The sequence below is a fragment of the Bos indicus x Bos taurus genome, chromosome 7 (assembly GCF_003369695.1).
Source record: "Bos indicus x Bos taurus breed Angus x Brahman F1 hybrid chromosome 7, Bos_hybrid_MaternalHap_v2.0, whole genome shotgun sequence".
NCBI lineage: Eukaryota > Metazoa > Chordata > Mammalia > Artiodactyla > Bovidae > Bos > Bos indicus x Bos taurus.
In genome coordinates, this window is record NC_040082.1 from 59,123,006 (window position 1) to 59,150,630 (window position 27,625).

At 32.1% G+C, this 27,625-nt stretch overlaps 1 protein-coding gene across 11 annotated transcripts in view; it reads right to left on the bottom strand.

Annotated features, from left to right (window-relative positions):
- The window catches only part of LOC113895271 (ankyrin repeat and KH domain-containing protein 1), a 112,597-nt gene that overhangs the window by 39,984 nt on the left and 44,988 nt on the right, over positions 1–27,625 (bottom strand). For 5 of the 11 annotated variants that reach the window (XM_027546259.1, XM_027546258.1, XM_027546266.1 and 2 more), the window contains exons 10-15: positions 26,377–26,486; positions 16,386–16,442; positions 8,229–8,316; positions 6,670–6,797; positions 6,337–6,480; positions 4,914–5,016 (exon numbers count right to left, since the gene is read on the bottom strand). In XM_027546259.1, coding sequence (XP_027402060.1) covers positions 4,914–5,016; positions 6,337–6,480; positions 6,670–6,797; positions 8,229–8,316; positions 16,386–16,442; positions 26,377–26,486 — 630 coding nt within the window. Of the gene's footprint in view, positions 1–4,913; positions 5,017–6,336; positions 6,481–6,669; positions 6,798–8,228; positions 8,317–16,368; positions 16,443–26,376; positions 26,487–27,625 lie in introns of those variants that run through there. The other 6 variants (XM_027546262.1, XM_027546260.1, XM_027546267.1 and 3 more) reach the window with 2 other exon arrangements.

The window sequence follows — 27,625 nt, forward strand, 5'->3', positions numbered from 1 at the left end:
GAAAAGGAGAGAATGTTAAACAAGTGTCCTTTTAGCAACAAAGTTTTCAGTATGTAGGAAAGTAGCAGCGTAAGATGTCAGAATATAAAAGAGCTCCTTCTTCCTCAAACATCTTGTACAGTCAGAGAGAAATAAATAAATCTATTCATTTGGTAGCACTGAGTGATTTCATAAATATTTAGGAACATAGGTGAAGTTACCATCTTATCTCTTTGGCGTGGTTTCTATCCTACTTCCTCAACTTTCACTTTTCCTCCGTTAATTAAAAATGTTTCCAATAGGAAACTTTGATACAGAGAGAGCTTGGAATGTGGCCTTTATTTTTTATTGGAAGTGAGAAAATGAGGTAGATTATATACTTGTCAAATATTTGGTTTACTACAGAAATCAGTTTAATTCTATTAATCATTTTTGTGTCTAAACAATTAGTCCTCTGGGAAACAGAAAAATAATGGCCAAAGGAAAATAATGAATGACCTACAACCACCAAGGTTAAGCAAGTGTCCAAAAATAGAGTATCTGTGTTATATGCCAATAGATTAAATCAACTGCTTTTACTATAAGCAGTTATATGTGAAAAGATATTATTAAATTTGGGCAAATGTAAATCCATACTGCCATGATTACTAATGGAAATCTACTACAGAATATTATTAGTAAATCTTCCAGAGGAATATTCAACCTCATTTACTGTACATATACTTTTTCTATATAATTTTAATGCTTTGCTATTAAACTGAGAACTTTTCATGTTACCTACTCCAATAAACAACTCAGGGATATAAAGCAGTATGTTAACCTAATGCTTACTTTTCATGTATATTTGTTTTCAATCTTTTCCCTACAATTTAGAATACTCCGGCTTAAGTTCTTAAACATCCTGTTTAAACACAATGTTACTCTGCTTAAAAATTCTTAATAATTTTCTCTTGCCTTCAGAATAATCTATATTCTTATCCTGGCATTTATTAACTTATTCAACAAATATTTAACAGCTAGTACAAGCAAGCCACAGTGGACCATACAAAGACGAGCAACATAAACCCTGCCCTCAAAGAGCTTACAGTCTAAAAGGGGAGATAAAAATGTACAAACTGAAGCATTGGCAGGTATGGAAATGCAATGGGGTGTAAAATATAGTAACCTTACCAATTGCTGGTGGGAGTGTAAACTGCTGTAGCATTCTAGAGAGTGAATTCATAGTACTTTGTCAGATAAACATTATGGTTTTCTATGACAGGCAATTCTGCTCCTGAGTTTATCCCAAAGAAATTCTCATACAGATCCATAAGGGGACTGTACCAGAATTTTCACCATAGCATTGTCTGTGTTGGTGGGGAATGAGACACAATTTGGGTACCCATCACTGAGAGAAAGGACAAGTGAAAAACAGGATATACAGGATAAACACTATGCTACAGGTAGAAACAATCTAGAGGTAGACATATGGATAGATCTTAAAAACTGTTGGGCTTCCCTGGTAGTCCAGTGTTTAAGAATCTGCCTTACAGCAGGGGACATGAGTTCGATCCCTGGTCCAGGAAGATCTCACATGCTGTGGGGCAACTAAGTCCATGCACCACAACTACCAAGCCCACATGTTGCAACTACTGAAGTCTGCACACCTTGAGCCTGTGCTCCTCAATAAAAGAAGCCACCTCAATGAGAAGCCTGAACACTGTAAAGAAGATCCAGTGCAGCAAAATATAAATAAATAAAAATAATGTTGAAAAAATAATATATGAAAAAAGTAAAAACCAAGCAGGACATACAACATAATATCACTTGCGTAAATTAAAATATACATAAAGAAGTGAACATTTTATAAGAACTTGTAAGAACAAAAAAATCTACAAATTAAACACATTAGAAGGACTGCCTAAGGGGAAGTATGGGTGTGGAGAGAGGGATAAAAAGGAATAAAGTAAAACAAGACAGGAACCATGATGACAAAGTCCAGGAATTAAGTATGATTAACTCAACCTTCCATACTTGAAGTTCAAAGGGGAAGTGAAGGTGCAGGAGTGACCATAAACAGAAGGAAGATCCAATAAAGTACCACAGGAATTCAGAGAAAAGAAATGACTCCTCAAGAGGAACTGAGGTGCACACAAAAGAAGTGTATTTTTTATCTTGATATCATTTTAATGTTTTGCAATAGATTAGTTAGTTCTAAGCTATACAACTACATAGAATCATCAGACTCACAATTTAGGATCTCAGTAGAATCAGTTACTACAAATAAATTACATGCAAGAAGTGGCTTCAGTCAACAAATTTCTTTACAAAATTAAATTTGGGTGGTGGTGGTCCCTGGGAACCAATGTTCCCTGATGGTCCAGTGATTAAGAATTTGCCTGTCAATGCAGGGAACATGTTGATTCCTATTTGGGCAACTAAGCCTGTGTATCACAAGAGAAAGTACTGCAATGAGAAGCCTGCACGCCGCAACTAGAGTAGCCCCCATTCACCACAGCTAAAGAAACCCATGTGCAGCAATGAAGACTCCTCCAGTGCAGCCAAAAATAAATAAATAAATTTATTAAAAAATTAAATATGGAAAGACAAAGGTTTGATATTACTTATATATCCTTTCCCAAGTGTACTCATAACTATAGATGACAAAGCTAAACAATGCTATGAAACTGAGCATATCACTCTTACCCAGCTTCATTTCTTTTTTTATAAAGGTATTTCTGAGGCCTCTATCAATGTCAGCTAGGATCTCAAATCTTTGACAACTAACAATGGATAAGTGAAATTAGTTGCCTAAACCAGGAGACTATAGTCAAGATGGATGGAGCCTGGACGAATGGTGCACATGAAAGAAGAATGTTTGAGTAGAATATATAAAAAAACACCTGGGTAAGACTTATGGGCATGAATATATTTTAAAAGGATGCAAATATGCATAAAGACTTCAGATAGGAGTAAAATGTTATAAACTTGAAAAGATGATTGCTAAGAGGAAAAGAGTCCTAGAGAATAAGAATCCTCTCTCCATCCCTAGCTACATATGCAATGCATATATCTATGGACTTAGAAAAAACAAAAACAAAAGGATCAAACAGCAAATTCAACACTCAAAGGAACTTCTCCAGAGACATAAGTGAGAAATTTTAGGAAGAAAAATTAAGGAGAAAATAATATATCTTTAATAATTTAAGATAGCTTTTTCTATCCACACAGGTGTACTTTTACATCATCAATTTATTTTTCCTAATTTATAATCATATAATATTCTATGATGCACTCAAACACAACGCATTATTACACCTTCATCCTGCAAAAATAAATGTTGGGGTTGGCAACACCGCTTGGTATCTGGCAACAGCAAGTGCCAAGTGTCTAGATACAAGTGTTAATTTTTCCTGCCCTAATAATTTAGTAAAATGAAAGATTCCGTAAAAGGTAGGTTCAGTTTAATACTATTCAGTAAGTAATAAAACATCAAAGTGAAGAAAATAAGTAGATATTAGTATAAGAAGATATTTCAGTAAGCAAAAATACAATTACTCACTTAAGTATCAACTTAGAAATCATGACCCAAACATTTCAGTTGACTTACATAGTAGATCTAAATTTAAAATGCCTTACTTCCTTTCTGTACATACTGTGTCCTTCCTAGCTCATTTCTTGGTTATTCTGTGGCTCTGTGTCAATAAATATTTTTTCAATTATTTCTTACGTAGTACTGAATTTCCCTACTCAAAGTTACTACAGTCTTCTATAGGATATAGTCAAACAAAAAAACAACAAAAACTGAGGCTTTTAGGTTCAAATACTTTACTAAAGTCTATTAGCTGGTTAGGATCCTCAGATTCTTAACAAGTACATGCTTAATTTGCTTTTTATTTCTTAAGACTAAAAATAGCAGTCTTCATTTTCTGAAGTTAGAATAGCTCGGTAGCCAATGGAAAACTGCTAGAATTAGCTTAAGTTGGAGAGACTGCAGGTTATTTTTGAAATTAATAGTTTAGAAATGAAGTAATCCTTGGTAAAGGCACTCAATACTCTAAATTACTAAAACTGACATTAAATTTGAAAGAAGTTTCTGTTTGGTGCTGTACAGTCGCCTTACCAACTTTACTTAAAGCTATATTTTTTAAAAAAGTTGTATTAAAGATACTGAAACCTACTTACACACTTGATTATGATTTCAAACATCTAGAACTTGTCATATAATGGATGAAATATGCTTATAAGTTGGTTTTATCTGTAGTAGTTTTTAATACTTTACATACTACCTATTTATTTCAGAGAACTCAGATATGACAACCATACATGATTATCAAGTGAAGGTACTTTATATCTACAAATGAAAATATAGCAGAAAAAAAACAGAGCTCATAAACTTGAGTCCTTTAAACAGTGTATCCTCTTCAATATTCCATTTGACTGTTTTTCATATACTTTTTAATAGTTATTTGTCTATGTTCACATACTGACAGATGTTAATCCATTCAGTGAAATGGATTTCATGAAAGAAACTAAATATAATTCTTAAATTGACATTCACTGAATTGCATCAATGATACTAGGACTTGACTGACAGCAAACACATATTTTCATTCCTCATATTATAGTATTATTTAGCTAAAGCATTGTGAAATGAAAAATGAATGCCTGATACATTTTTGCTACTTTAATAAAATGAAGTACTTGGTATATGCTTATTTTTGGCATTGCCAGATGAAAACTACACCTGGAAGTATGTTACCATTTTAATAAATCATTTTCCTAGTACTTCTGTCTTTCCTATTTTAAATGGTATACAAGATGATTAGCATTTGTCAGAATTACCTACCTCAATTCTAGATATACAGTAACTGTGTACCATGAAAGTATCTTTATGAATTCATACATTAGGTGATAAAAATGCCCATTTTAAAGAAAATAATTCAAGAACTAACCTTTTTGTACTCCTAAAACAGCAGGAGAGTTCTCCTGTAAAGTTCTGTCAGGTTCCTGAGGAGGTACAACCATGGCAAGTGTATGCATTGGCACACGTGGAACCTAAAAAATCAACTCAGAAAAAAATGATCTCAGACCAAAGAATAAAACAAAGGTCCATACATGAAACAGAGATCTTGTTTTAGATTTTCTTCATATACCACCCAATGAAACAGAGATCTTATTTTAGATTTTCTTCATATACCACCAAATTAACTTTTTTGTTTCTTTAAAAGAATAAGAGGGAAAGGAAGATGAAAAAGAAGGAGCAGCAGCATTGTTTACCAAGCAATAATTTCTGAGAATACTGATAGGGCAAATTCAGGCAATCTACACATAGTCCATGATTTAAGCTAAATGGAATTAATATCACTCTCTTGTTAAGGAGACAGCCTTGCTGGTTTTAATTATAGCTAGGAATAAAAGTAACATGATCAACTGACCAATTTACCCTTGTTCAAATTCTATAGGGTCAAAAGAAAAAAATCCAACACATTTCCCAAATTAGTGTATTTTAGCAGTTCTCAGGATATTGTTGTAGAAAAGAACTTAAGACATCACTGAACTTTGTATACTTATTATACTCTCTACATACTCTCTGTATTTTTAGGTAGTTTTAAAAATTAATGAATTTTTGGTGCATATATCACTCACACTTTCCTGGTTGATAAGAGTAGCTATCTTTAGAATATCTCTAGAAAAGGTATTTCCAGTATATCTCTTAAGAGTCCTTTGGACTACAAGGAGATCAAACCAGTCAATCTTAAAGGAAATCAACCTTGAATATTCATTGGAAGGACTTCTGCTGAAGCCAAAAAAGACTTTGGCCACCTGATGTGAAGAGCCAACTCATTGGAAAAGATCCTGATGCTAGGAAAGAGTGAAGGCAAAAGGAGAAGCAGGTGGCCCAGGATACGATGGTTAGATAGTGTCACCAACTCAATGCACATAAGTTTGAGCAAACTCCAGGAGTTTGTGGAAGACAGAGGAGTCTGGCATGCTACAGCTCATGGGGTCGCAAAGAGTTGGACATGACTTAACAACTGAATAAAAACAACCAGGATAATTAACAGTCTTGGGAGGTACTAAGGGAAAAGCTTTCTCTTGGTTAACAACTCTAAAGACCTAGCTGAATAAAAGGACAACTTGGAATGCTTATATGGTATTAAGTGTGCATTTTTTTTTTTTAAACCAAACACTATTTTCAGTAAATAAAGACAATTAAAAAATTTCCATGTACTTTTCAAGAAAATCTCAAAAGAATTTAGGACAAGATTTATTCAAATTTTAAAAGAGAAATAAGCCTATTTTATCTAAGACTAATTTTAAACAAAATTTCCAATTTGAAGAATATTTATAAGTTTAAATTCTATTTTATATTACCTGAGATTGATCTTGAGAAGGTGGGGTAAGCTGAGACACATCTGTGGTAGGAACTGACAGAACATTGTTTGGATAATCCAAAAGATAAGAAACAACATTAGTATGACCACCTTTTGCAGCTTCAATGAGCATTGTTGAGCCATCCTGAGAAAAATTGATATTGTAATTAATTGTCAGTTTCTTTTAATAATATGATTACTAAACAAATTTAGTTTCTTAGCTCATATAAAATCAAAACTTAAACAGTAATGAATATTAATAATATTAAGCACTAAAATATCTGAAATATATTTTAATAATGATATATAATTTCCTTATTTTGAAGTAGAATACCTTGAGACGATGAGTAGGGTCAGCCCCATGAGCCAAGAGTAGCTCCACCACTGCCAGGTGACCTCCTGCACATGCCAGTGACACTACTGTATGATCATTATTGGCTGTAGCCCTATTCACATTAGCACCTTCAAAGAAAAATAAAAAAGCAATCTTAGCAAAGCCAGCTCAGACAATATGATTTTTGAAACATTTCTGAAATACAACATAGACATAAAAAAGTACAAAAATCATACGCGTATAGTTTGAAATATTTCTCAAAGTGAACATAATTGTGTAACCAGCACCCAGATCAAGAAACAGATTATCCACATACCAGAAGCCCCACTTTGTGTACGCTTTCAGTCACTACCCACCCCTCCAATGATAAGTACTATCCTGACTTCCAAACTGATTTTAGGTTTTGAACTTCATATGAATGAAATCACACAGTGAACTCTTTTTGTGCCTGGCTTCTTTCACTCAGTATAATATTTGTGAGAGTCATCTACACTGTTGCAGTCCATTCATTCAATACCACTTCTAAGATGAAAAATCTAGATTAATAAATATATATAGTTTAACATATATACGAGCACCAAATAATACCATTGTATGTAACTCTTTAAAGACATTTTTGATCTACTTCTAAAATGTGGCAGTATAGCCAGGTCTCAAGGTAGAGAACTTTTGAAACAATACTTAAGAGAAATATAATTTTTCATATTGTGTATTTTAAAAGTTAGAGACCTGGATATGAAGAGAAGACATAAGATCATCTGAATATATTAAAAGGCAATTTAGTAAGTTGTTCAATAGCTCTGTACAATATAATCTAAAGAAAGTCTAAATGCAAAATCTTTTCTTAGCCTCTTTTTTTGGTAAGTTAATTTTGATCGCCAGGAAAAAAAGACTTTATTTTTAGTTCAACTACCTTTTAAAATCCCAATGGATCCAATTAGATAAGACTACAGCAATGTTTGGTCCTCCTTCTTCCTTAATACCAGATTTATTTTATGAAAGAAAAATAAACCTATGGGAAACTAATAATTATTTAATTTTCAAAACTACCCAGCTGAACCTAATCCTAACTTACATTAAAGTACATTTAGCGGGGAGGGGAAAGTACATTTGGGAAAGGCAAGGTACATCAATAAGCATCCTTACATTAGCAACATGAGATTATTTCTAAAGCTGTTAATACAGCTGACTTAACTATATAAACCATAAACAATGGTAGTAGACTTTCTCCCCTCTATCCTTCCCTATTTCCAGCAGAACTGCCTTAAGTGCTGAACAATACTGTATCTACTATACATAGCTGGACATTTTACATTTGACTTTTCCAACTTTTGGGAGTAAGTATATACTGTTTGGTTGATGAAAATTCAAACTTGAAACTAATAAAGATTCCAGCAAAGTACCTTATGAACTCTGCTTCCTAAGAATATACAGCAATAAGAGACTAGAATTCAATACGTAGACTACAGGTAAAGTAGCTTTAACATAAATTACAACAGTTTAGGAACTTTTTACAGAAGTTGCAGCTTCTTGAAAATTCTCATTTGTACTTTCTTTACCTTTGCTAATAAGAAACTGCACAGTACACAAATGACCAGCTCTTGCAGCTTTCATTAAAGGTGTTCTTCCACCTTCAGATTCATGCTCCTAAAGAGACATAAAATAATCCGTTAGTGCCAATTCATTAACCATCCATCTTAAATACTTAGTAGCAATGACATAAGAAATAATGAAGATTTAATACTCAGTCAATGCAATCACTTATGCTGCTGCTGCTGCTAAGTCGCTTCAGTCGTGTCCGACTCTGTTCGACCCCATGGACTGCAGCCTACCAGGCTTCTCCATCCATGGGATTCTCCAGGCAAGAACACTGGAGTGGGTTGCCATTTCCTTCTCCAGTGCATGAAAGTGGAAAGTGAAAGTGAAGTCGCTCAGTTGTGTCCGACTCTTAGCGACCCCACGGACTGCAGCCTACCAGGCTCCTTCGTCCATGGGATTTTCCAGGCAACAGTACTGGAGTGGGGTACCATTGCTGTTACCTACCTCAAATCCTGGAAAATACAGGATTAATTTCAGTCCACACTAGTTAGTGTAACTTTCTAACAGCAAGTTCAGTTTTGCACACCAAACAGTAACCATTAAAAATTAGACTTATGTTTAGTTTGATTCCCAAAAAGAAATAACTGCATTTTTTTTTTCCCTAATACTGTTTCCCTAATTATTCATCTGAACTCTGAAAAAGGAACCTTAATTTTATGAGGTGATTATGAGGATCACATCATATCAGAAGCCAGTAAGAGTTGTATCAAAGGTGAGAAACCAGTCAAACATTGTGGTATTTCAGGAGTAAAGGGAAAAGGAAAAAGAAAAACACAAATGAGCAGATTTTTTTAGAGTAAAATTAAATGCTTGAACAGCCAAAGGCAAAAGAAGCAGTCTTATAATAGCAGAAAGATTGTGTTCTTCCTAGGAAGTTTACCAGCAAGAAGAATGAATGATAAAATAGCTTCCAACCATTCTTTATTAACTCTAAGGGCCCATGGACAGAGGAGCCTGGACGGCTGCAGTCCATGGTGTCGCAAAGAGTTGGACATGACTGAGTGACTAACACACACACACACATGAAGAATGCATAACTATAGACAATGCCAAAATAATGTGGTTTTAGAATGGATTTTGAACTTGAAAATTCAAGTGTAGATAAATGTAATATTCCGGCCATTAACTTCAAACAAAACAGAATACACATCATGAAGAGCTTACTCAGAAAGACATAGAAAGTCATGTCAATACACTATACACTGGAATTCTATCAGCTAAACACTGGAAAGAAAGTGCTCCCTTTAGCAACTGCTATTTACCTTCTGTCTCAGGGCCCTTTTCCTTAAGCTGCTATCTCTTCCCTATAACACTTGTTAGCTCCTTTTCATCCTTGATTGTTTCAAGTGTTGTGTCCTCAAGGAAGATCATCCTGAACCTTCTTAACTAGATCAATTTTCCTAATATCAACTTATAAAGAGTTCTACGAATTGCTCCTTTTTAAGTTTCAAACACATATTAGTTTGTGTAACTATTTAGGGTTACATGTCCACCACTAAAATGCAAGCTTCATAAGAACAGCAATCATGTCCATTTCTGCTTACTATTATATACCTAATATCTAAAATGATTAAGTACTTGAATACTGTTTACCAAGAAGGTACCTAAGCATAACTGACCTCTCAAATCTTCCCTCTCACAGAAATGAAGCTTGAAGTTTAAATTTTCTACTAGGTAAATAAGAGAAAGAGAAGTTAACAATAAATTAAAAGTAGTAGCTAAAATTAGATTAAGAAATTGATTATCTGCATCAGATAATACATTTTATTAGATCATGGGTGGGCAACACTAATGTCGTTTTTCCTTTTTTGGGGGGAGGCTTTCTCATTTCTTAAGCTTGGCAGTGACATCCATCAAAGCAACCAGATCCCATGAATAGTGGCAAAGACAAAAGATTTTGAAAGCCCTGTTTAGAATAAACTTTTAATTAACTGTTAATTCTGTATATTTAAAATATTCCCATAGCTGTTAAAAATAAGAAATCAAAGAGCCTCACCTCAATTTTGAAATTTCAAAATTCAACATATTAATAAAATTTTGGAAATAAAAGGTGTTAAAAGCTGCCTATTTTATTTTCCTCCCTATAAATATACATCCATTCCTTTGGTTTTGAACAATTATGTTTGAGGAAACAGCTGATAAGACAATGCTGCAACTTTATAATGGATTTACACTTCTTGTCCTAAAATTAAAAATGTATATCCCACAACCTATATCACTTGACCCAAAATATCTGATCACTAAATCTTTCTTTTAGGATAGAAATCAAATTTGTTTATACAGTTGACCCTTGAATAACATGGGGCTCGAACTGTGTGGGTCCATTTATATGTTGATAACTAAGTACTACATTACATGATCTGTGGTTGGTTGATCACAGGGATGCAGAAACCAGAATTACATGGGTAAAGTTACATGCAAATTTTCCACTACACAGGTGGGCATCCCTAACCCCCATGTTGTTAGAAGGTCTGCTGGCTACTTAATGAATAGTACTACTATTCACTTACGAATGTTGGGTTTATTATTTCAGCCAATATTTGTTCAGTATCAATAAAATTTTAGAAAAGAAATCACGATTTTCCCCTGCATATACAAAATTAATTTTCAAGGCAACAAAATTACTTTTCAAGGCTACAAAGTTAGATACTGTGCAGTTTAACTTTTCTTTCTCTTTTGAAGAAAACTAAAAAATAAAGGGATTATCTATTCTTTGAACTTTTGGTAAAGCTCACTGATAAATCCTTCTGGGATGCTCTTACCCTTTTAGGAGATGGGTGGTTTTGAACTACTGACTCAATTGTAAAAGTTATTGTTTTATTAAGGTATGTGATTCTAGAACTTCCTTTTTTTGCGCTGCACAGTGCAGCTTGCATGATCTTAGTTCATCAACCAAGGACTGAACCTGGGAACTCGTCAGTGAAAGTGCAGAGTCCTAACCACTGGATCACCAGGGAATTTCCTGGAATCATTTTTGATAATTTATATTTATAGAAAATAATCAATCATTTCATCTAAGTATTCAAACTGATTGTTCATACTGCCCTATAAATTTAGTCCTCTACTATATCAAAGTTATAACTCCGTTTAAGTTTATACCATGTATCTGTGCCTTTTGCCCCTTTGAAAAAAGCTGGTCTTACCTACTTCAGAATTTTTTAAAAATCAGCTTTTATTTTGCTGTTTACCCCTATTTTTTAAACTCTTTTTTTGTTTACTACTCAATATTAACTTTTTTTTAACCTTATATCCTTCCTTCTTTGTGCTGTTGTTCTTTGAGTAGATTCACTTCCTTTCATTATAGACACACACACACACACACACACACACACACACACAATTTTCCTTCTAGGGACCACTTTAGCTGTATCCTCTCTCCCAAGTTTTAATGTGTAGTTTTGGTGATAACAACTATTTTGTAGTTTTTACTGTGATTGCCTTTTAAACTCATGAATTATGTAAAAGTATATTTCCTCATTTTCTAATTGTATGGGATTATTTTTAAAAAGGTTTTATTGTCAATTTGTAATTTTAAAACTACAAAAGATTAGAGAATGTAGTTCATAGCATGAAGAAGTTTGTTTTAAAAACTTTTTTTGTGGGCTACCATGTATCATTTTTATGTATATTCAATGCACTGGAAAATATATTCCATATTTATTGGAAACAAAATTATAGCTCTCTATAAGAACAAACTTGATTTTTCTATTCTTAGCAATTGTTTTATCTGTCAGTTTCATGGAGAAGTGTGGGAAAAAAATCCTATGAGCAGAAATGTAGAACTAATTTTCTTGTAACTATAATTTTCTATTTTAGTTGGAGGGTAGATGTTAAGATACTGATAAGTGACTGATTGTTATACTAATGGGAGGAGCATTTATTTATCTCTAAAAATAATTTTGGCTTAAAATTCCATTTTGTTTGATATTAATATTGTCTTACATAACGTTTTCCATTATTTTGTCAATCTTTTCCCTGTCATTTTGCTTTAGTTCTTTCTCCTGAAAACAGAATTCACTAGATTTTGATTTTGAATCTAATTCAAACTTCTCTGCCCTTTTAACAAATGAGTTGAATAGATTTGTATTTGTTCTGATTAATAAATTTTTCTTAAAAAAAAAAAAAAAAAGATTCTTTAAAGTTATTCAGTACCTGATTATTCTCTCCAGAACAACACAAGAATTCTAACACGGTTTTTAAACTTTCTAACATATCCTGCTGAATTACATACTATTTCTGTCTAGATTTTAGCACTACTTTGTTTTTAAGCATAAAAATTTAAGTTTTATACTCACAAATTTGTATTTATAGTTTACCAGCTTCTGTGCCTACCAAGGCTTCTTGCATCCCACACCTTCCTCCAGGGTTCTTTTTTCTTCTTATTGATGTACATATATTTTAGTAGTTCTTTTGGCAAGGGTCTGAGGTGGTAAACTCTTTTATTCTTTGTAGATCTGAAAATATCTACATCTGAAAATATAAGTATGTCTTCTTCTTTGGAATGCTAGCAGAGTACAGAATTCTGTATCATGCTATTATCTTCTGATATTTGGAGGATATTACCCTCTGTTGTTTTCTGTAATTATTATTGTTGATGAGAATCTATTGTCAAAAAGGTAAATGGTCTTCCTTTGAGAATAATTCATTTTTCCTATAATGGCTTTTAAGATTTTTTTCTTTATCCTTAAAATTCTGCAGTTTCATTTGTTCTTCTTAGTGATTTTTTCAACCAAGGATTCCTGTCAGCCTTCAGTTCTAGAAAATTCTCCATCAGTATCTCTTCAAGCATTTCTTAGTGATTTTTTTCTAAGACTCATGTCAGGTTTCAATTCTAGAAAATTCTCCATCATTATCTCTTCAAGCATTGCCTTTGCTTGCTATTTCTATTTTCTCCTTCAGCAACTTCAAATAAATATATGGTAGAGCCTATTTCATTTCTCTCAATTTCTCTTTTATATTTTCCATCTCTTTATTTTTGTGCTGTATTTATTTATCATTTGATTAAATCTTTATTCAACTGTCCAACATACTGTTTATCCTATACATTTTTAATATAAATTTATTTAAATTGGAGGCTAATTACTTTACAATATTGTATTGGTTTTGCCATACATCAACATGAATCTGTATCCTATACATTTTTATTTTCAAAAAATTTTTTACCTGAAAGTTTAAGTATTTCATATCTACCTGACCTTAATTCATAATTATCAGCTCCTATTTCACTGCCTCTCATTCTTTTATGGCTACTGTTCATAGTTTAAGCATGTTTAAAATCTCTGATTAAAGTCTTTTATTTCAATTTTCTTGGGCCTATATTCTCCTAGTTTGCTGGCTGTTTGCTTGCATTTTGACTATCTCTCTTGATGTAGATTTGCTCCTGAGCTTTACAATTTTTCTTATTTGAAAAAGTTCATTTTGCATGGGAGTTGGTTTTTTTTTTCTTTTATTTCCATTTATAAACTTATCCCTTCTCATCAGATGGTCTGAAAGTTACCTTAATCTGGTCCGTTTCAGAAGTAGACCTTTACCTGGCAACTTAAGCTTCTTATCCCATGAGGTTATTTCTGTTCTTCTTTCTTCTCACTATATCAAATAATGATGTCCTCCAAGTTCTTAGCTACACTGCTGTCTTTGCCTCTTCCCTCTATGAAGAACAATCTGCTAATTTCTAACAGTAATCCTGGGCAGTTCTTTGAGTTTTTTTCCCACCCTGCTTCACAAGCTGGGCAATAATAAATTAGGTACCACTTTCATGCTTCAATCAAGTAGACTAAATCTATTGGCCTGCTCTATGTGAGATACATTCAGTTCTTATTCCCTTAAAGATGAAATTCAAGCCCCAAATAGCTTCAACTGTAGATCCAGAGTCCATTTTTAGTCCACAGTTCTTTAACCTTGTTTCTGAGTATAGCTACATGTTTTTAGTTTAGTTTGTTACCCTCCCATATTTTATTTACTGTATCTATGTACTTGACACAGAACAGAGAGGTTTCAAAATATATTAAGAGACTTTACCCTCTTGAAAGGAAGTCATTTGTTACTTGTATTTAAACAAATTTGAGACAGGATTAATTCAACATACAATAGGAAGGAAAGAGAAAATTTTTTTGGCCTTTAAAAAAAATTATCAGGAGCTTTGTGTATTGCACAGTTTAGAGATCAAGAAAAAATTGATAAAAGTTTTCCAGCTTTAAGTAGTAAAATCTTAAAATATGTATATGTTATTCCTTAGTGAAAAGTTATTTAAAAACTGGGAGGTCCTATTTAGTTTATTAAGGTAAACTAACCACTAATACTTAAAATATATTGATAAGTAGATATTTAGAACTTACAAGTCTGCTACACTTTTTTTCATAAAAAATGTACTGCAAAGTTCTGGTTCTGATGCATAAATACTATGAGAAAAAAGGTACAAGTTTTTTTCTACTTGACTTAAGATAACAAAAATTTTAGATTAAGGTTTTTTTCCTTTAAAATAAGTCAATTTCCTTAAAAACCACAGTCCGGGCCACCCAAGGTATTTGTTCAAGATTGTCACTATATCACAGAGACAGTGCTTCTTGGAGTTGAAGGTGGACAATGTCTTGGGGTAAGGACCAGAATCAGAGGGAGGAAAAGGAGATTGTTTATACTATGTTATGTACTAAAGGATTCTTACATCTCCCTTAGTGAATATGCTCTTCCAACCCACTACTCTGTATACTGATCATTACCTTAGCAATTTGTTACTGATCAGATTCATATCCTTCAATAGAACTGAGATGGAGAAAGATTAAGAGGCACCATATTAGTGCTTGTATTTAGCTCAGTTTCTAAAAACATGTAACAAAGACAAAAACCAAGTTCATTCAGTTTGGATGGAGGAAGGATGATAATAAAGCAAAGATGAGAACAGAACTCAACAATGATGCAGAATAATCTACAGACTCTACAGTATAGACAGCAGAGTCTCTACAGACAGATAGCAGTGTTTCAAAGTATGGAATATAAAGGACTTAATGAGAATCTCCTGGTATATCATCTAAAGTGCAGACTCCCCATTTCAGAGCTGCTGAATCTGAACCTCTAAAAGGAGGGCTGCAAACCTAATTTTTAAAATTATCCTCCAATAAATAATAATAATAAAAATCCCAAGTCTTAAGACTTACAGCTAGAGATAGATTTATAATCACATTTCCTTTAACAAACCCAGAGAGAAAGAAATAACTTTATGTGAACTAACACTCAGTTTTACATTCTTGACAGGAGCCAGAGTTACTACATAAACTGAGCAAAAGTTTACATTTTCACCTAATATTTTGTGAAAGAAATTTATTTACTCTATTCCAAATAGAATGAATATATAACAACTTCTTGTTCCAAAAGCCAATAAAGGTGATCCTTAACAAGCATTATGATTAAAAGTGGCTTGATACTGAAAAATTTATTTTAGATGGCCTAAATTGTGATACAATCACAACTCACTCTTAATTTAAAAATTAAGTACTGCTCCTGAGTGTAAACAAATCTCTCTGAATTATAATGGATATTAAATTTGCTTGACTTTTAAAACCATTAGGGCAAAAATTCCACACATTTTTTTCAAAAGAAAAGAAATGCTTGTTTATAAACAACAATTTCAGAATGAGGCTACATGAGAGGATATTAAGAAAATTTTAATTTTACAGAAATTAGGGCATCAGCTAGTAAATGTGTCACTATTTTTTGTTGTTGTTGTTTGAGGATTATATAAAAAATAATCCACTGTATCACTCTAAATCTGAGTTTCAGACTTTTGTTGAACAAAGCTGAATACAAAGGGCTTTATGACTGAGGGATATCTTAACTCTCTCAATAAAGGAGAATGCAAAAGAACTATCTGAATAGGAAAAACTATTTTCACCTAAGAGGTTTTTTAGGAATACTACATAGATGAATACTAAGGAAGCAAACCTCTAGTAATATAAATCTCTTTTTATTGGAACTTCATAATCTTTTTCAATTGAAGAGTATTTCCTTTGTCACCCAGCAGGGTCCTGGAACTTCTTGGCTGGAATTCAGATACCCAGAGTTCTGGTTACCTACATCATCTATTCTTTATGTAGTAGCTTACAAGCATCAAAGGCCACCCTCACCTGATGCTTGGCCGGATCTATGCCCTCCAAAATAGTCTTCATGTCCTCCTGCTTGTCCTGTGAAAGGAAAAAGAAGAACTCACGGATCTAATTCCAAAAATGAAAATCACATTTGGCCATGAAGACCTTGTGACTGGTACTTCAGGTGCTGGGCTTTGTTAACTTAGGATCTTCAGCTAAAAAGATTCCCATATATAGAGACCATAATCTCATGAACAGAGTATTATTTCTTTAACAGCATGATAATATGGTCTCTACCAATATAATTTTAACATAAACCTTAACATATGCAGACATAATTCTGCTAAATGTCTAGAATTCATACCTTTGTCTTCAAATACAACTAAAACTACAGGAAAAAAAGAGCAGTATCTTAATATCTAACCAAGGGAAATAATTAAATTGAAAGATCTGTGAATATCAGAAACTGAGAGAAAAAGTAGGGAAAGTATTGTAAGATGATTAAACAGTTCTGTAGTACCTCCTCCTCCCATTATAAATGCAGTCAGTCCTCACACTTCAACTAAAACAGGAGACTTGAAAGAACTTGAGAGATGGAATATCTGTATTTTCTCTAGATCTTAGACTCCAGATAGGAAGAAAGTTCTTGCAGATGAGACAGGAATATAGCTGAAGAAACAGCAAGGAGCACTGCAATCACTGACCAGAGTCAACTATATCTCCAAATAAAAGAGATGTGGCCTAGAGAAATCTTCACTCTAAGTCACTCCTACCTCCTACCCTGGAAGATGTGCTTACCTAAGAAGGTGCATGCTCCTATGGCAAAGATTTAGTGAGAAAATATTCTGAGACAACTATATGATATGAAGAAGCTGACTGTTAAAGCTCACTTGTTCTTCCTTTCTCATCCACATATGAGTTTCAACAAAAACAAGTCCCATTCAAATATGAATAGATAAGCACAAAGTATCCAACACAGAACATATTAAGAAGTTCTTAAAAAAACAGAAAGAAAATTTAACCCAAATATTCCCTACACTTTCAAAAAATTAAAGGGAATACAAATGCTTTAAACAGTGGGACAAAGTGATATAACAGCAAGAGGAAATTTAAAAGTGAGTTGGAAGAGCAGAAGATACTAAGTAATGAGGAAACCATGAAAACCACATTAGAAGCAGCGACAACTTTGCAGAAAAAATAGGGCCCTGATGGATGATCCCTATTAAGAAAGAATACAGAGGAAAAAAAAAAAGAAGTGAAAAGAATCAGACATAAAGATAATACAAATAAGGGAGATTCAATATATGGATAATAAATGTCCCAGGAGAAAAAAGAATAGAAAAAGAAGTGTTCTATAGAAGAAGAAAACTGAAGAAGAAGAAAACTGGAAGAAGGATGATACTAGAAGAAAACTGGAGAAGGATGATAAGGAGGAGAAAGAAAAGGAGAAAGGAAAGAGGATGAACTAAAATCTTCAAATAGAAAGCATTCATGATTTTCCAGGAAAAACTATTATAAAATAATACACACCAAGATACATCCTGGAGAAATCATAAACATTTAATATAATGAAAGAATCTTATGATAATCCAGGCAGAAAAGAAGTCGCTTACATATACTTACATACACTGGGGAATATTCTAGCAGGCTTTTGCAATATTTAATACCAGAAGATAATAGAACAGAGGGCTTAGAATTTTGAGAGGAAAAAACCCAGTGATTCAATAATTCTATATATGGCTACATGGTGGGTCAGTGGTAAAGAATCCGCCTGCCAATGCAGGAGACACACAAGACGCGAGTTTGAACCCTGGATTGGGAAGAGATTCCCTGGAGGAGGAAATGGCAACCCACTCTAGTATTCTTGCCTGGGAAATTCCATGGACAGAGGAGCCTGTTGGGCAATAATCCATGGGATCTCAAAGAGTCAGACACAACTTAGTGACTGAGCATGCACGCACGCACATTCATTTATAAATACAACAAACAATAGTCCTAAAAATGCAAACACCTGTAAACTTTTTTGGTGGAGGAGAGTAAATTCAAAACAAAATACTAATATCAGCCAGCCAAAACTTGAGTCAAGTTCAGGAAATCAGGAATTCAGAATCTATATAATATGAAAGACTAGTAAGGTAAACAATGAATCCACCTAAATATACAATTAAACAACTTTGAGAAATAGGATCATAAAACAGAACATAAATGTTGTAAAATCATAACAATGTAAAAATAAAATAACTCATGAAAATTCTATAATGTAAGACACAATCTCCTCTTCAGAATGGAGTTAATAAATATTGTCTAAATATTAGATTTTTTAAAAATCAGTTTTTTAAAAAGAAAGTAACAAAATATTTCAAAATTTGCACTTGTACATGATGTCTGAATACTTCTCCAGGAAATAACTTTATATCTGTGTTTTACATAGTTCACCAAAGCTTTGGGAGCAATTAGTGAGCAGCTAACAGGGCTACTTGGAACATTGTGATTTTTTAAGATAAAAGAACATGGGGGCTATGATCAGAGATTAGAATATTAAATTATAAAAAAAGAAAGGAAGGAAGACAGAAGAAATCTAACTCATTTTAAGGAGAATTAAGAATCTGGAGACCTCGACTGCTAACAGAAGTGTAGACTGGTTCAGCATTTTTGAACAATTTAGCAACAGCTATCAAATTTCTAGATGTGGACCCTCTGATAACCAGCAATTTCACTTCTAGGAATTTACCCCTATAGATAAACTCACAAAAGTAGCAAAGATATATAAATGTACATAACAATATTTGGTGTAGCACCATTTGTAATATTTAAAGATTATAATAACTCAAATGTTTATGAATAAGTAAGTGGTTAATCAATTACACAGCACACAGGAAACCTGTGAAAAAGAGTGAGAAATCTTAGGGATTGATAGGAAAAATATTATATTAAAAAGAAAAATGTTTCAGAACAGTATACGTGATAACAAATCTATTCATATAAAAAAGAGACACAGCTCACAAACACAGAATATATACATGCTTGGGTGTACAGAAATATCTAGAAAGACACACAACATACTGCTCAAGTTAAAAAAAATCTTATGAAGATTTCTATTTTGTAAGATTTAATACAGATAACAAACTGATCTTTCAAAATTTTTGTCTTTTAAGATAAGTCCATATCAAATCTTAATTTCCAGAAGTAAGAAACCAGAGGGTGCTAATATATCCACAGTCAAAATACCCAGTTTCCACTAGTTCAACTATTCTAGGAAATCCTCCCCCAAAGTTCATTTGGCTGGTAGAATAGTCTAAGAAAAGCCAACAGAGGTCAGAGAGCTTACTTTCTATGGTTAGGGAGGAAAATCAGTGACAGGCCACTACAATATATTCAAGGGGCCCAATTTACTCAGTGCAGAAGTGCTTCAATTTTTACTCCAATGTTAAAAATAATAAACCTTAAAAGCTATGATCAACTCTACAAAGAAAATCAGTATAGTAAAAACCAATTTTCTATTTAAGTAAGGAATTATACAAAGCACTAAGCATTAATTAGAGTATGTATTTCTTTCAATATGTGACTTTTCATCATATCTATATAAAATATCTCCAGAAGAATAGAAGGAAAGAACAACACTGATTGCTAATAGAGAGGAAAACTGGGTGCCCATGAGACACTTTAAAACATAACAAGTTTTGAACCATGTAAAGGCATTACCTATTTAAAAAATAAGAAAAACTACAACTGATTTGCGTAAGACCAACTATTACTCAATACGGCAAAGATGCAGAATTAGCAACATTGTGTACCTACTACACTTCTTTAGGTTGGTTCTACTTATTTTCTTTGATACTGCATCTATAGCAGATTATGAACATAAAGAAAGAAACCATGTCCTATCTTATCCCTGGAAAAACTTGTCTTCCACCCTTACTTTCAAGATGGTGAACATCTTGAAGCAAAACAGTATTTCTAAATTCCCAGCCACTGAATATGTATCTTAAAGAAATTTTGAAAAGTTTGAAGCCACATAAGATGAGAAGAGGATGTAACAAAAGTTTATTCTGCTACCTGAAATAAAATTTAACTGAAGGAAAAGAAGAATAAATTCTTAATTGAATAATTCCAAAGATAACTGGAGATTTTATTCTTAAGGAAACAATTTACTTAAAAATTCATGTCAAGGAAACTCTTCCTACTTCTTTGACAGTATTTAAATAGGAAAAAATATTGATAGTAAAAAGACAGGGTGGAAGACATAATGATTTAGCATTGTATTGCCAAATAATCCTTACTGGGGTGGCCTTGCCAAGTTACTGTATTTTCTAGGGATTGGCAACATTTATCTATTAAAATATTTTATAGTAAGCTAAATCTGCTAATTATTAACTATAAACACCATCCAAAATTAAATAATTTAATACATTTAATATACACAAAGATTTCAAGAGATAGAATCATTTGTGTAACATATCACTGCTCTTAATGATGAGTCGCAACTAAAATTTCATTTTCTTCAAGAATCCTATAGCACTTTACACATTCTTGGGCTAAGCACTCATCTAGTCCATTCAATACCTCCAAACAAGTAGCTGCTTAACTTGTTCTTTAAAAAAACATAAAATTAGATTCCTTAACACACATCATTAAAGATCTTCTGGTCCAAACCCCTCATTAAAAAAAGGAAAGGGGGGAGAAGAGGAAGAAAGAAAAAAAAAAAAAAAAAAAAGCCTAGGGAGTCTCAGTGATTTGCTAGCACATTCAGCAGAACCAAAGAAACAATATTTACATGACTTGGGTAAAATAGTCCAGAAAATAATACTAGATTTCATTTTACAGATGAAATTATTGAAGCAACTATTTACTTAAGATCAGTGGTTTTATGGCTATAATGAAAATTTAGGTCTTGTCTAATGTTCAGAGCATCTCTAATGAAGACTTTTTTCTAAATAACCTAAGTGTAGCCCTCCATTTAGATACAGGATTACAGGGTGCTTTCTGCAGGTACTTCTACCTTTTAGTTGATTTATTTTCAAACAGCAATGAAGGCCTATAACATGCTAAAATAGATCATAAAAAATCTTTACATGAATACAACTAGAATGTATTTACTTTCTCTAACATCTATGTCAGTTGTTTATTATGGGAAATACTACTTGAGTTCCTCTTCTAAAATGAAAGGCCAAGGAGCTGGAGACAAGGAAGGAATACTAATTTATATATTATTCTCCCTTTCCAACCTTAACTTTGTGAAGGAAAATTCTGTAGATGACAAGTATTTCTTTTATGTTAACAAATGTATCAAAGCTTTAGTGTTGAAATTAACATGCCATGATGAAAATAGAAAGATTCCACCATCTTCACAAATGGTTTGAAAAACACAAACACACAAAATCAATGTAACTCTTCACAGACTTCGACTTATAAGTAAGTACTGGGAATGTATTATACAATATGGTAAATATAATTCACACTGTATGTTATATATGAAAGCTGTTAAGAGAGCAAATCCTAATAGATCATGTGACAAGAAATAAATTTTTTTTTCTATTTCTTTAACTTTGTGTCTACATGAGATGGAGGAGGGCATGGCAACCCACTCTAGTATTCTAGCCTTAGAATCCCATGGACAGAGAAACCTGGTGTGCTATAGTCCATAGGGTTGGACACAACTGAAGTGACTTAGAACACACAGTATATGAGATGATATATGTTCAGTAATTTATTATGATAATCCCAAATTAAATTTATACAATGTTGTATGTCAAATGTATCTTAATAAACCTGGAATAAAATTTTTTTAAATAAAACACAATAAAAACTCCTATATATAGAGATAAATATATATATTTTTAAAAATATATATAGATAAATATATATATTAAATATATATATCTCTCTCTCTCTCACTTAAAAACAGAAAAAACAATACTGACATGTTAACCAACACAGTGTTGCCACCTAAACATACTATTATTAGGGCCTTTGTAAACTCTGACCTGACGCAGTCATCTCTCATAGACATGGAACAACTCTCTAACAATAAAATGGTTGGACATGGAAGCCAGGAAAACAAAGATAACAAAGTAAGTCAAGATTAAAAGTAATCTTTTAATCTTTTAAAAGTAAGCAAGCCAAAAAATGAGAAAGAAGCAGAATAGTGTTTTACAATCCAAATTATACTGTTGAATAGTTCATGCAAATTCTCCACCTTGAACATAAAAGTAATAGTGAACAGGGAGCTAAAGGACTGTGGTAAAAGAAATCAAGCCATGTAAGTGCTTTAGCTGAAGTAAGCTATCAAGATACGAACAAGAATGAAACATTAAAACTCTGTCTTCTGGTCTAAAAACCAGTAAATAGGGAGAAAGGCCTAGAGTAACAACTATACAGGACACCAGGACAGTGACTCAAAGACTATGGAACTGAATCAACTTCAGTTTTTGTTTTTCTAATACTGTAGATGTTGATTTTAGTTTTACTTTTTACTTTTTGGCAGCACAGCTGTGGGATCTTAGTTCCCCAATCAGGAATGAAACTTGTCCATGTATGCCCCCTGCAGTGGAACCGTGATCTTAAGCACAGGACCACCAGGGAAGTCCCTCAACTTCAGTTTTGAAATGGTATTTATTAGTTATTTTTTGCCAAGTAATTGAGTAACAAATTTGTAAGGACACTGATAGTACATTTCTTTTCAGAGAAACAAGATTAGTTTTCAAAGGCAGGTGTCTTCTCTTTTTTAAAAAATTCCTTTTAGATTTTAAATATATTACAGAATGCTAATGTTTTTTAATAAAAAACTTTCTTACAATGGATTTACATCATATTATACCTGTCATTATATCAAATACTAAAAACAAATTTGGGCCCAATAAAAGATGCTGTGCTGAGAAAGTAGCACATAAAGGAATACTATCTTTCAGTATACAATGATTCCCATTACAGTGGTAACAAGAGGTACAAACAGCAGGGAGATATGGATTAGGTGATTTGTTCAAGGCTCTCTACTTATTGAGTAGTTAAAATGATTCTGCATGTTAATAGGGAGAATTTTCAAAAAACTCTGCAATTAACAGACAGTTTTTATTTCATTTAATTTTTGATTTCTAAAAGGAACATTTTAAATGGCTTATTTAAGACTACTAATCTCATTCAAAGGTTTTTAATAATGGACTATTGACATTTATGTAATTATTACAAAGTTAGACAAGTTACATATCAATTCATAATCTTCTAAATATGATGGATATTCAGTGGTTTTTTTATTAAAAATATCTATAAATACTTTTTCATTTTAAATATTTTTAAAACAAGAAAAAAATCAAACCTCAAATAACTAAGATTCAAATGAGAATATGCACATATTTTGAGGATCTACCTGAAAAGCTCAAGTATACCATCAGTTCTGGCTGAAGATTTTTTTGAAAGCATTAAATAAAAAACTGTCTAGATTTCCTTTAAAACTAAGTTCTAAAGTATACCTCCTAAACAAGTAGAGTGAAAAGCCTTAAAAACTCCCAGTTTCATCTCAGAAAACAATAAAAGGAATTCAAATAGTTGCATTACATTTTTATAAAACTATAATTAACATCCTGATTCTAGTATAGAATATTTTAAAGAATGAGAGACAACAGCTTTTAAGCTCCTTTAAAAAACATATAATAACAAAGCCTTGAATTGTGGCAAAAGTTAAGCTCTAAAAATCTAAGAAAACATGAGGTTAGTCCAGATTGAGTTTCAAACACTGACTTGTGAGTTCTTATTTAAAACTGAAGGTAAAAATAGTTACCCACAAAATGAAGATTCTCAAAAAAAACTATTTACCTTAAAGAACTACCAAACCTAGACATCGAGAACACATCTATGGGATCCAGAAATGTTAAACAACTCAAGTCCATGCAATAGGAGTATAGAGTTTTTCCAATTCCAATCCACAGTCCTAAACAGACACTAGGAGATGACAGAAAAGAATGAAGGACAAGAAAGATGCTGCCTTTTTAGGTCCAGTTAGCAAGAATTATCAGTCATTTTTTCCTCAGGATTCAAGGACTGATCTGCCTGCACTTCTTGTTTTTCAGTAGGTCGTTCGTTGCCCACCTCTGGCTTATACTAAATCCTGAAATTATTTATAGGTTTTAAATATCAAACTTACTATACTTTTCCAAACTTTCCACATTTTCTATAAAGAACAAGAATTGCTTTTTACAATCAGGAAAATAACATTAAAATTGAAATATCTTTCCCCAGACAGCAAAAGCATGAAACAGGAACAATTTTTTTTCAATGGAAAATTATATATGAAATAATTCAAAAGTAGAAAAAAGGAAAAAGTTATGCACATGAAATTATTAGATCTAATAATTTACAACAGTGAAATATAAAAAGTAAAAGTTCAATAATAAGTGAATGATGATGGCTCATCAACTTGATGGAATATTATGGACAAGTTACAAACATAGAGAATATGTAGGAATAAGGAAAAGATTATGATAGAACACACAGCTGGAAATTGTAATTTAATTATAATTACATATAAATGTGAATACAAAGATGGTTTATAAAGTAGAAAACAATTATGTTAGAATAACAGCATTAGCTCTGTACTTAAGATAAATATTTATCTAAGCCATTTTTTAATCTTATATTTTGAATGTAAACATATGACAAATGAAAACCTATCTGCTTGTTTAATGAAATTCTTCTAAGGAACTTTAATCACAAGCAACTGACCTAATTACAGAGGACTATAAGACATTTAAAAATATTTCATAACAAATTTTTAACTGTCAAAATCAGTAAGTTTTGCTATACTTTATACTGCATTTAACAGGTAATTTTTCTTTTTCCTATTTAATATTTTTAGAAGAACTCCTAGCAAATAAATTAAGGAAGTGACTTTGCTATGGAAAAATGGAAGAACAATGAATTTTATAAGAATTCAGAGGATAAGAATATTAAATTTGCTTCTAGTATCTAAGCTTTTATGCTCTATCCTATTTATTTCAAGTGATCAAATACTTCAATTCTTAATTTTTATAGATGACCCAAAGCAACTCTTAAGGAAGGCAGAAGATTAAGATCTATTTAACATACCTGTCATAATTTTCAAACACAAAAATTACACCTCTTAGAAATTCTAACTGGCAGAACCTCATTAATGAGAATGAATGCTAGTGTTATCATTACCATAGTTAGTAGTAGTAGAAATCATGATAAACAAATAGCATAATTACACTATATTCTTATTTTAGTTAATAACTATTTTCCACAATGTTCTGAGGGATTTTGGGAGGAACTGCTGTTACAAGAAATGGATTAAAAGACAATACTTAGAAAGTTTTCTCTATATAAGGGAAATTAGTAAAGTTGATTGTCTACAACATTTATTAACTATGTGTGCCTCACATAGATTTTTAAGAAATACATAAAGGAATTGTGGAAGAAACCTCAGAAAGCAGTTTAAAATACTCTCACAAAAGGCAAACATTTCAGCAAGAAGCATAAACCTTCTAGTGGATATTATTTTACAATTTCCCATTGTTGTAAGGATTATTATACTTATGAACCTGCCATCTAATTTGAAACTTTAAAAAGCCAAAATAGAAGATATTAAAATAATAGAAAAAGAATGAAATGCTCTATAATGTTGTTAGGAAGATGACAGTAGTTTTATTTTAAATGTCTAACTGATTAGAAAAACATAAGAAAATCACTCAGTGATTTGAACGGTTATTCTATTCTATAAACAAATCATTGCATTATAACTCATACAGGGCAGTTAAAAAGGTTCAGGAATGTTAAATGGGACTGGGGTGAGAGAAAGAAAGAAATAAATGGTTTTACCTAGAAAAAAACAGTATGCCCTTTTAAAAATTATTTTCAAATACATTTAACAAATGCAACAACGAAGAACAAGTAGCCAGATTTTCAAGTTATTTTATATAAAGCATGCGAACTATTGATCTGCTTTACTAGTGTTTTCTAAATGTTAAAAATAAAGGAATTAACATTCATACAAAAATATGTGAAATTAAAAATCTCTTACTAAATCGGCCCCTGCTTGAAGTAAAACATCTGCAACATCCGTGTGTCCATTTTCACAAGCGTAGGTTAAAGCTGTGTCTCCTGTTGCTGTTGTAGCATGAACATTAGCACCTGGCAAGCAAAAAAAATTACACATTTATTCTGTGAATTTTAAAATTATATTAGATAATTTGATTTTATAATTTGGTGAAACTCATAAACTCTAAATATGAAAACATCAGAATATATTTTAAGAATCCTAATTTTCCTTTAAAAATGCTTTGAAAAAATGCTTTTAGCCATAAAGAAACTATACCAAACAACTAAAAACTATAATAGTCTGTCTATATATCCCCAGTAAGATATACTCTAAGAAATAAAAGAGCTGCTAAAACAAAAAATACAAAAAATATAAGTTTTCAGAAATCATATCGGCAGTAGTTTTAGTTTCTTCTGAAAAATTTTATGAATACTTTTTATGATTACATAAAAAGTGATTCTCAAGCCACGAGACAGTTTCATAAACTACCCACTTCAAATTAGCAAAAGTTGCTAAATGTGAGAATTAATGGTGAGATGATAGAAAAGACAATGTCAGGAGCTCTAAGTTCGAATATTGGCCCTGTCACTTATTAGCTTGATTTGCTTAGAGAAGCTATGTAACATGATTGTACATTAGTTTTTGTATCTATAAGATGTGTGTAATATTTCTTAACAGACCAGTGGCCAATGGTAATTAATAGAGAGAACACATGAGCTGAGCAGAATGTCTGATATCCAGTGATTTCTTAGTTAACATTATTTATTCCTTTTTTTAAAAGTCCTTTAACAATACCATGACTACTTAGAGGGATGTGGGAAGAATGAAGACTGGTGAAGAAAGACTCTTAAATAGGACACAGACAATTACAGAAAATAATGAGAGAACAGTAACTGAATAATATACATACATATACTATCTATAGCAAATAATAATTTTTGAGCCAAGGAAGAGGTCAGCTTGTATGGTTGGTTTGTGCAATGGTTCAAAATCTAAACAATCATTCAAACCATTAATGATCTGGATTAATAAATTATTTTAATAATAATTCAAAGGAAAAATTGATGCTGGTTATAATCAAATTAACAGTGAAAGCCCAAAAAGGATCAATAAAGTTTTGCTAATATTTCATTTCCCTTTATACATTAATTTCCTTATACATCAAGTTTTAAACAATTTACTAGACATGGATTTAAAAAAATTACTTTCAAAGGAAATATAAAGGCTTACA